This window comes from Corvus brachyrhynchos, unplaced genomic scaffold (assembly GCF_000691975.1).
Source record: "Corvus brachyrhynchos isolate BGI_N302 unplaced genomic scaffold, ASM69197v1 scaffold33, whole genome shotgun sequence".
Taxonomy (NCBI): Eukaryota; Metazoa; Chordata; class Aves; order Passeriformes; family Corvidae; genus Corvus; species Corvus brachyrhynchos.
The window spans coordinates 34,671-45,464 of record NW_008237254.1 but is presented as its reverse complement, the minus strand read 5'-3'; the positions used below and the strand labels follow the sequence as shown (position 1 = coordinate 45,464).

General features: G+C 38.8%; 1 protein-coding gene across 5 annotated transcripts in view; it reads right to left on the bottom strand.

The window, feature by feature from the left end:
- CCNH (cyclin H) overlaps positions 1 to 10,403 on the bottom strand; it is a 27,415-nt gene extending 17,012 nt beyond the window's left edge. For 4 of the 5 annotated variants that reach the window (XR_001860696.1, XM_017730480.1, XM_017730479.1 and 1 more), the window contains exons 1-7: positions 10,300 to 10,403; positions 9,819 to 10,029; positions 9,353 to 9,516; positions 7,618 to 7,688; positions 5,010 to 5,121; positions 4,380 to 4,440; positions 2,396 to 2,485 (exon numbers count right to left, since the gene is read on the bottom strand). Coding sequence is in view for 4 of the 5 variants with exons in the window: in XM_017730480.1 (XP_017585969.1) it covers positions 2,441 to 2,485; positions 4,380 to 4,440; positions 5,010 to 5,121; positions 7,618 to 7,688; positions 9,353 to 9,516; positions 9,819 to 10,029; positions 10,300 to 10,361 (726 nt within the window). In the remaining variant the exon portion in view is untranslated. Of the gene's footprint in view, positions 1 to 801; positions 2,486 to 4,379; positions 4,441 to 5,009; positions 5,122 to 7,617; positions 7,689 to 9,352; positions 9,517 to 9,818; positions 10,030 to 10,299 lie in introns of those variants that run through there. The other variant, XM_008630782.2, reaches the window with a different exon arrangement.
- Between the last annotated feature and the right edge of the window lie 391 nt (positions 10,404 to 10,794).

The window sequence follows — 10,794 nt, the reverse complement described above, 5'->3', positions numbered from 1 at the left end:
TCCCTTGTGTGAGCTGTGTAAAAGGAGAGAAGTGCTGGAAAGGGGGGGAGGGGATTTGCTTAATTTTTTTTTTGTTATTTTCTCTTTACTTTTAATTCTATTAGTAATAAAACTCTTTCATTGTACTGCAGCTGTTTAAGGTTTGTGCCTGCTTTGCTTTTCTCCTAATTCTTATCTCACTGAAGGAAAATAAGTAAGTAATGAATATTTTGAACCAAAACCACTACATTTAATTGGTGTTTCCGCCCGGTTTCGAACTCAACCCGCTACACACTTTCTTCTTGCTCTTGCCAAAAATAGCACACCCTGTCACATTCCCAGTGATGTGTGAACTATGCAAAAAGAAAACAAATACCCTGTTGGTGAATGATTGTACCAGCAGCTTTTTTTTAAGCTATCTGTGCAGGACATTTGCACTTTTTTTTTTCCACTTGGAAACAGTTTTTACAACCTCTGAGCCTTGGTGTACAGTTCACCTTCCTCTGCAGAGAAAATGCTGTGACTGTGTCCATGACTTTGAAATTTTCAGCACCTGTGATTGCCAAAGTTTTTGCTGTCTGGTTGGAAAGGAATTATCAACTGACATGAGAAGAAAGGTGGTGTTCTGACAACCACCTATAACTGGATAACATTTCTTACTGTAATTTCTGACTGGTTACAATAATTATGACTTTTGACTGTTTCAACCACTTTTAACTTGTATTTACCATTTCCAGAATTTGATGTTATGGTAGGAACAACGTTTACTGTACACTTTTTATACCATGCTGTTTCTCTTGCTGGAATTATGTTGAGAGAATATGCAGAATGGGTCTTGTCAGCTTTATTTTTTTGATGTGCCACTGATTCAATCTGAAGAGTTCTTCCATCAAGAACTGTATATCCAGATAAATCACAATGCTTTTGTAAAATGTTTACAACAGTAAATAATTTGAGTTCAGTAAATTTAATTGATCATTGTATCAGACATGCATGCATTCATTAAACTGTTTTATAAAATAGGTATTGTTTGGTCTTTTTAGTGAAAAATAAGTTTTTAAAGTAAGTCAAGCTCCATATCTCTGACTCTATGGAAACCATCTAACTCTGGATGCTGTGGAAATCTTTAGTGTCTGCACTGGTGGTGTACTTTGCAGTGTTCACACTGTGTCATTTTTTGAGCATGAATCCTCAGACAGCATTACCTTGTCCATATGCCTTAAGCTGTACACTACTGGGTGAGAAAGTAGATGTTAAAACACCTTGGGTAGGCTGAGATTTAATAAAAAGAAATTATTCCCTGGGACTGGGGTGAGGCACTGGCACAGGGCCAGAGAAGCCAGGGATGCCCCAATCCCTAGAAGTGTTGAAGGTCAGGTTCGATGAGGCTTGGAGCAACCTGGTCTAGTGGAAGGTGTCCCTGCCCATTGCACTGCCACAAATTGTTTAAAAAAATGAAAAGTAAAATGTGCTGTTGATTTAGAGGGTATTTCAGCATCACCATGTGTTATGTTCTAGACAGTGATCTAATAAGAGGGAATAAAAAGATTCACTGACAAGACTAATGAGATAATCAGATATTTTTATCGTATGAACGAACACTGTTGTAGACTTTTATAATGCCTACACTCTTTTTCCTGTTAGAACTGCCAATTCACTGTCACATAAAATCAGACTTTACTTTTGCACCTTTGCTGTAGTATTATAGTGGCTCTTGCTGTGTTGCCCTGGTCTACAGTTGGAACAGCTTCTTGAAGCTGAGAGCTCCCAAATGTCACATGTAAGGCACTGGGCAGTCACATGTGATGCTCTGCCACAGTGACAATACACCCGTTTGCAAGACCTTGTTACTAGGAAAGTCTTTTCTTAGAAGAGTCCCATAACCCTGTCACGCCTGTATTAGACTGCATCTCAGAGGAGTAAATAATTTACCTTTCATTCTGTCCTACTTAGGTCTTTAACATATATAAAAGGGATTATTTTTGGATTTAGTTGCTTGGTTATAGGCAATACAACATGGTAAAAATACAGAGTGGAAGACAGAGCTACCTAGCTAATCTACCTGTTACACACAAAATGCAGCAAAGAGAATGAAATTGGGGAACACCCAAAGCTGCACTTAGGTGTGTATATTGTAGAACTCTAACAGGATGTACGAAAAGGAAATAAATCAGCTGCTGCTCTAACCCTACACTGGAGCCACATCAAACTTTTTCTGAACCAAAAACAACTTGTGGGCCAGTTTTTTTGAAGCAAGTAATTCTTGCTAGTGTCAGACCTGTAAAGGGTGAGGGTTTAATGGAACCATGACTCATTCTTTTAGGAAAGTAAAAAAGGCTTTACTGCCAACGTAAGAACTATCAGCACAAAGCCCTTAGGACACATAAAAAGGAACCTGTGGCAGGCAAAGTCACACCTGACACCAGAGAGTAGTTCATGCAGTGGTAGGAGTCCATCTTCTTCAAAGTAATGCTGAATCCACAAGATCATCATCAGTCCACTCTTCCTAATGGAAAGGAAAACACAACACCTTGAGCGACATCTGTGTGTGGTGTGGTGTGTGGTGTTGATGTGCTTTGTATGGTCTGGATTTAAGAACTTACAGAAAGATTCCAGGAACACAAGACTAAAAATATAGTGTAACTTGGGGCAAGTCAGGCCTTTAACCTTAAAGCTAGTTATCCATACCTATGCTTACAGTCATGGAGACAGTCATGTTAGCAGCCCCTTTTCAGCACCTGTCTGAGATAAAGAAGCAAGAGCTTTATTTGGATAATGATGTAGAGATTCCAAAGTAGCTCATACTGCAACTTCTACTACTGTCTTGTGCATTTCATGGCTTTGTCACCTTGGCAGCTGAGTCATCTGTGCTCAACCATTACCTTTTTACTATCATTTCAAACCGATGAGCTTGCTGTACCAGTTCTGGCTTTCCTACTGATACTAACCTTCAGCTGCAAACAACTAAATCCAGAAACATGTTAGAAATTAGATCAGAATTGACTGTGCACTTGTAGACTACAGTCTAATGTCAGCTAACTACAGGATTAATGAAGCCTCAAGGTATGAGCAGTTTGCACACTCAGTAAGCTTTCAAAAAGTTAAGCACACTTTATATCCTGGCCAGTTCAGATGTGATCTTTCCTGTGAGAATTACTCAGAAGTGAAATTACACAAGTAGAAACCCAGTTCAGATACATCAATAATGAAAAATCCTGAGTTTCAGGACCTTTGGAATTGTGCAAGAGTCTGTCATGCTGTAGGCTATGTGAATTTATCCTATCAGGTTATTGCCTATCAGGCAAAGAATTACAGATACTAATTAAAAAGAAGCTCCAAAATCAAAACTGCCTCAAACCACAGCAGAGTAACTGACACAAATTAAACTGGGGCAGGGAACAAGTGAAACTTCCAAAGCTCATATGGAGCTGTTTTCTTAAGCCATTCTGTCATAAAGTGAAAAATTTTGCAAGTGCCTGTTTTATGGAGTTGCCAGTTTCAATATACATTTTAAGACTAGCATTTGGAATAAACACTAAACACAAGTTTTTGCAGCAATAAAGTTACAAAATAAGTTTAAAGTTCCACATTTTGTTAGAACATACTTTCGATACCAATTTTATTTTAATCTTGTTTAAATAATTTTTTAGATTCTAATTTGACACTATAGCATCAACCTACTACGATAATCTCTAATAGCAAAAGACACAAATCTTGTCTTTTATCTTCAGAGTTTGACAGGTGATCCTCTTCAGATGTCAGCACATTTTTCTAAATGCCATAGTTAGTGTGTCTTAGACTACCAGTATCCAGTGTCTTAGTATCAAGATGAGTCTAGTTAAAAAGGGTTCTTCACCTCTGCCAATGTGGAATCCCTCCAACTTCCAGTCCGTATTACAAACAAAAGCTCTGGAAGGTGTTCATCTCCGATGTAAAGGACAACCTTAGTACTGTTTTCATTTGTTGAGTCACCCTCATCAGTTTATCTCCACCTTATTTATACCTGGTCTTATATCCAAAGTACTAGCTACCCATCTGTAATTAATGCAGCCTTGTTAGCAAATTGTCTGACATAAATTTAGTCCAGCACTCTATACTGCTTTGAGCAAGAAACCAAATGAAGTAAATAAAACTTTCAAAGCACAAGAAACAGCAGGAGGGATAGTCTGCGTGTTCATTCCCCTCTCCACAAAACATGGGTGTTCAAGAACACTTTCAAGTGCAGATGAGTATTTTTTCCATTTAAAATGGAAAAAAAAAAGCTGAAAAAGGTTCAGTCTAAGCAACAATTAAAATTATATTACAGATGCATAAGTTTATCTCAGTAGCCGTGTCACTTCTGTCCTGGCAATTAAGAGTGAAAAAAACAGGAAAAAACTCATACAAGTAGGTTTACTGACCTCATCCATTTTACATTTCTTTGTGACATATTCATCATCTTCATAGCCTTTCCTCTTCTTCCTAACCCAGAAGAAAAGTGGAATGCTTATGTATTTTTACAAGTTAAGACTATCTTTATTTGACCCCAGGATTACATTGTGGACATACCTGTTCCATAAAAATACTACCAAAGCCTCAGCATGCAGCTTGCTGCAAGTTCAGAATGCATATTGAAGTGAAATGGGCAGAAAAGAAAAATCAGGAGGTAATTTGCCATCCACATAATTCTTAAGAAAACATTAAGCCTTTATAACATTGTTGTTTTAACCACCTGATTTTAAAGCCCTTAGTTTTCATTACATACAACATAAACTGGCCACACCTTAGAAGCCACCCAGTATTCCAGTTTTGTGTTACAAAATAATCAGCTTGCAGTGCAAATCAGCACAAAAGAACCTATTTTAGGTATAACTGAAAGCACTGCTTTGAGTCTTGGATCTCAGCTTCCAGTAGATACTCATAGCAAGCAGGCAAACACTGTGTGCACGTTTAAGGGCTTCCATTTTCCATCACTCACAGAGGTAAGCAAATACTAATGTTCCTATGCCAATAAAAAAGGCCGAAGTTTAACACATCCAAGATCTACTTACAGGTTTGTATTAAATGAAAGCTCCAAACTGTGACACTTCTCTAACTTCTGTTTTAGAGCAGCAACCTCTTCAGGCCTCGGCAGTTCATATCGTTTTATGAGATTTTTCATGCCTAAAATGGCAGCAACACAGATCTAAGCACACAGATAATTTCTGCTCTGCCTTGCTGTGTTGGGTCTGTACGGCAAGATATTGTTAGTGGCGGGGGGCTGCAGGGGTGGCTTCTGTGAGAAGCTGCTAGAGGCTCCCTCCAATATACAACAGAGGCAATGCCAGATGGCTCCAAGAATATACTACCACTGGCCAAGGCCAAGCCTATTGAGTGACAGTAGATATGCCCCTGTGATAACAGATTTAAAGGAAAAAAACCCAAACCCTGGTGCAACACTAAGTGCTGCTAGAAAGAGGAATGAGAATATATGAGAATGGCCCTACATCTACCAAGGTCAGTGACGAAGGAGAGAAAGGAGGTGCTCCAGGGCCTGAAAGAGATTCCCCTGCAGCTCCTGGTGCAGACCATGGTGAAGCAGCTGAGCCCCTGCATGAAGGTCAGCAGGAGTGTGGAGCATGCAGATGAACCTGCAGCCTGTAGAGGAGGCAACTTTGGAACAGCTGGATGTGCCCAAAGGAGGCTGTGGCCCCTTGGCAATACCATGCTGGAACAGGCTCCTGGTAGGAACCTGCGGACCCTTGGGAAGAGAAACCTCTATTACAAGAAGGTTTGCTGGCAAGATTTGTGACCCTGTGGGAGACTCACACCGAAGCAGCCTGTTCCTGAAGGGCTGCATCCTGTGTAATGGACCCACATTAGAGCAGTTCATGAAGAACTGCAGCACGTCAGAAGGACTCATGTTGGAAAAATTTGTAGAGGACTGTCTCTGTGGGAGGGACCACACACTGCAGCAGGGGAAGAATGTGAGGAAGAAGGAGCAGCAGAAACAACACATCATAAGCTGAGTACCCCTGCACTGAAGGGAGAGAATTCAGGAGTGAAATTGAATCCAGGAAGAAGGGAGGCATGGGGGAAAGACCTTTTTAAGATTTGGTTTTCACTTCTCATTATCCTACTCTGATTTGACTGGTAATTAATTAATTTCCCCCAGCTGTGTCTGTTTTGCCCATGAGCATGACTGGCGAGTGACCTCTCCCTGCCCGTATCTCAGCCCATGAACTTGTTTTCTTTTTTCTCCCCTGCCCAGCTAGGTAGGTCAGTGATAGTGTGGCTTTGGTGGTCACCTGGCATCCAGCTAAGGTCAGCCCACTGCACTTGTGAATTACACAACCCTATCCAGTCTCCAGTGTGGCTGAGTATTGCTTACGTCTCAGTCAGGCTTGAGCCAACAGTTCACCCTTCCTTCCCTCATTGTAACTACAATCAAACAAGTCTCTAGCATCACTGACTCTGGATTTCCTTAAGGCAGAGTTCACATTACTCTGCCAACAAGCTTCAAAATACACAGGTATTTTCTGCAATCAGCATTGTACCTGCTGTCCTAAACAAATATCAGTTCCAATCTCATTAATAATGCAAGTTCATTTTACAAGATTTTTTCTCTGCCACCAGTACTCTGCAGAAGTCATTTACAAATGCTTGAAAAATTTCCTTCCAACCATCTTAGGTTTACGGAAGAGCTGCCTTTGGGCTAAAGCTACCATCCATAACAACTGAAGAGTAGTGATCCCAGCATTCCCTTTCATCTCAGCAATGGAAGTCTAAAGATGCGATTTAGAAGAAGAGAAAGGAAAGGGCATCTTAAGTTTTATAAACTGAACGTAAATTGAATTTGTAGACTCTGGTTACTTGTATGATGCATTCACTGCTCATGTCAGGCAGCCTAGTTTCACTGCCACCACTCCCATTTTAAGTGCATGCATTAGCTTAACGCATTCAATAACTGATTACTTACTGAGAATTTCGTATCACAGCCTTTTCATTTAAATACAAAAAGGTAGTAATCAGTGTACTACATTCCCTTTTAGCTTAGCTAAACCATGGTAATATTCTTAATATTTGTTATATATACACACACACACACATTTCTCTCACTAGTGAAGCTAAGCATCTTATAGCTGAAACACCTCGTAACTGCAGAACAGATGTGCAGTATAAATCTTGGCATAACACATTAATCATTTAGCTTACAAAAGGCACCTTCTGGTGGTAGTAGTTGTTACATGCAGGCTTTGCCTGAAGCTGTAGTGTTTAAGATATGGTGAGGTGACTTGAAAAGCAATTGATTTCTGTCTTACAAAAAACATTATTTAGTTCTCGAAATAAATTTCTCACTTTTGAATCAACTGCTAGCACTTAACCGACTCTAGCACTTATGTTCTGAAAGCACCAGGGAGGTCCTTAGCCTGTTAAATTTATTTAATTTGTTCATATTCATTTGTTTAATTTATTTGTTCATTGTGTCTCAGTCTTTTTTCCCCTTCCATCGACATGCTGGGTAGTTTTCTACCTGCCTGCATTTTACTTATGCATGCCTTAAGGTGAAGAGAACCATTTGAAGCACACCCTTCTATCTAAAGCTTCTGTAATTTGGAAAAAGATGGTTTTTCCTCCTTTCCAGATATTCTTTATCATACTTTTCCAATGTTTACTTACATTTCATGTCATCTAGTAATCTGGATAAGGTTGATCTGTTTTCTTTCAGCATCAGACTTTCTGATAAATAGCTGCAAAGAGACACAGAAGAACAAATTCTTAGAAGTGTCATAATAATTTGTAGCAATTACTATGAATTAATAAAAAGTGTATTATTTATTACTCATATCTGCTAGAGCTTTATAATTAGGTAAGAAGGAACGCTTTGGTTACTTAAGTGCTATAAAGTGATAAAGAAGCAAATTTGTCACTGTAAGAATGTAACAAAAGTACTTCCCCAGCCACAGAGAAGTAACACTGCCAAATGAGACATTTCTAAGCCTCATGGAGCTAAGTCAAATTATATTTAAGATGCTATGACAACATCACACTATTGTACAGTACGCCCACAGGACAAACAAATACTACAGAAGAGTGGTTTTCAGACTGACCAACAGACAGCAGAGCTTGCAAGACAGGCCTGCTTTTTTTGGCAGCTGAAAGCTGTTACTAAACCCTGTTTTGCCTGAGCCTATGGGTCTCTTCCTCTTCCCAAGGAGATTAAACTTCTCTTTAGTAAGAACCCTAATGCACACTGCCTGGATAAAACCCCAACACACACGAGCAATGCCCTCACCAACAACCACAACAACCAAGGAGTTCTATCCCCTTCATCATGGGAGCAACAGGTCTTCCAGTTCCCAGGTGTTCTGTACCAGCTCTGCAGGTGCACCTGCTCACAGATCCACAGACTGAAGCTGCACCAGCAGCTTCTCTCATGTCTGGCAGGAAAAGCTCACATCAAACAATAAATGACAAGGCTGGAACAACTGTAGGGTGCAGACAGATAACAGAGACTTGAATTCTTCCTGAACGTGCAAACGAAGTTCAGACACCTTGAGTCACACACACTATCTACAAATTATTTTAATTCTTTTTGCAAGCTTGCCTTTCTGAGTTTTGGCACAAGCAGTACAGAATACAGATCTAGGAATAAGATCAAGTTTCAAGTTAAAGTAAGCACCTGAATGTTTTTACACAATTCATACATTTACAGCAGATGGAAGATTTTATTTTAAAACAACTTCTTGGATTTAGAGGTGTTACACTCCAGATGCAAAATGCTCACAGGCTGTGGCATGGTATTACAGCAACCACCTCAGCTGTTTATCTGAAGAAAAGTGTATTTTTTGTCCATAAGAGAACTGAACAAAACAAACTACACATTTCAGCAAACATATCAAAGTGTTTGATAATGCCTGTGCAAACACCAGTGGCAAGAACACAGAAGGGAAAGAAAAAACTGATTTATAGCAACACCTTAGCCCTGCTTCATATCCATGGAAGCTGAACAGCAGCAGCAGCAGCCAAACACAGCATGTTGCAGCATGCCCATTAGCTGTCAGTTCAGTGTAGTTTCAGTTGATTCTCAGTTTTCTATCATATTTCCACTTTCTTCATGGTGTAACCCCCAAGCTGAGTCTGAAAATCCTATGCTGTTCTAATTAAGGCAAAATCACCAGGGTTTTTTTTTCCCTTTTTCCAAAAGAATATAAAAACCAGACAGCAACTAACTGCTTTCCTCACCTATTTGTGAAAATGAACAGTACCACTGCATTCTAAAACATAAAGAACAGACCAGTGCTATCAATCAGTAACTACACAATTCTACTAGTTAAGAATATTAGAGCAAAACAATTTTATACATGAAGCAAAAAAACTGCTTAAATCACACCTGTAAGAAAGAAAATACTACCTCTCCATATTAATTCCTGCTCTTGAGCCACTAGATAATATGGCAGTGAGAGCTATCTGTGAGGGCGTAAAGAGCAGATACGCATCTGTCAGAGCCACTCGATTAAGGAAGTCATCAGCTGTTTTCCTCAGAACTTCAGGATTTTCCAGCACTGGATAGCGAGTCTAAAAAGTAAGGATTTAGGAAAATAAGCAGCTGTTTGTCATTCCTGTTCATGAGCTCAAAACACACAATTCAACAGTATTTTATAAAGCTGAAAGGTAGCAGACCATATTTTTATTTCAAAAATATCCTAAATAGCTTAAAGACCACAAGTAAAACAACTATCTTTTAGGTATTTGTCTATCACTTTAGAAATTAGATCTTTTAAATTACAGCCACAAAAGGAAATAGTTTTTTATGACAATGCATGACAGACTTGTATTACTTTACTATACATAGCATGTAGCATAACAGAGAGTATTACCTTAATATCAATTAGAAATCCCTCAAATGGCCTGTATGGATTGTGGATGATAAGATGGAAGTTCAGTTCCTGAATAAGTAGCAGTTCATATTCCAGTATTTGTTCAAGAGCTTTTTCCTGTCCAAGAGGACTTTCTCGAAGGTTACCAACAAACTGTGCACTGGATACATTAAATTCATCTACTTTACAGGCCAAAAATGCACATGTCAGCCTTGAGGAGGGAAAAAACAAAAGCAAAAACAATTGACATACGCAGCATCCATTCCCCTATCAAGAGTTCTGCTCAGAAAATTTGTGTATCTTTAAAACATGATGTTCTGAACACAGCAAAAGGATAGTGAAACTGAAACCATATTTTGTCTTTACTCCTACTTAAGCGCTCAGATTTTCTTTCTTGGTTTTTTTTCAGGTCTTTACAAATATAAAGATCATATTTCAATATTCCATTTGATAGAGTAACTCAAGAAGGGTTATAACTCACATTATTATCCGAGGATGATACTCCATCACTGAGTTATTGAGGTAAAAACGTTTGAAATACATGCAAGCTGTTCCCTAAATTGAAAAAAAAAACGGGGAGGGAAAAAACCAAAAATGGATTAAGAAAAAATATAAGTACATAAAAAGAAAAAAAATCACAAAACAGCCAAGTTTGAATATATACTACAGGCACACAGGATACATACACCAAGGCACTAAGACACATACACAGCCATGTCATTAAATATTTCAAAGTCTTTATTTTTGCCTGCAAGAGCCTTACAATATGACTGCCATACAAAATAATTTTCTTTATTTTTAGACATATTTTGGAAGACAATGCTTAAAAAGCCAACAGTATCTTTATGAAAAAAATTTGGTAAGGCTGCAAAAAATCATCCTGAAAGTTGTGAGCAATCCCAACCATTTGACTTTTTGGATCAGTAAATTCTGCAGCATGTTTATCAGCATGAAAGCTGATGCCTTCCAAAACGAG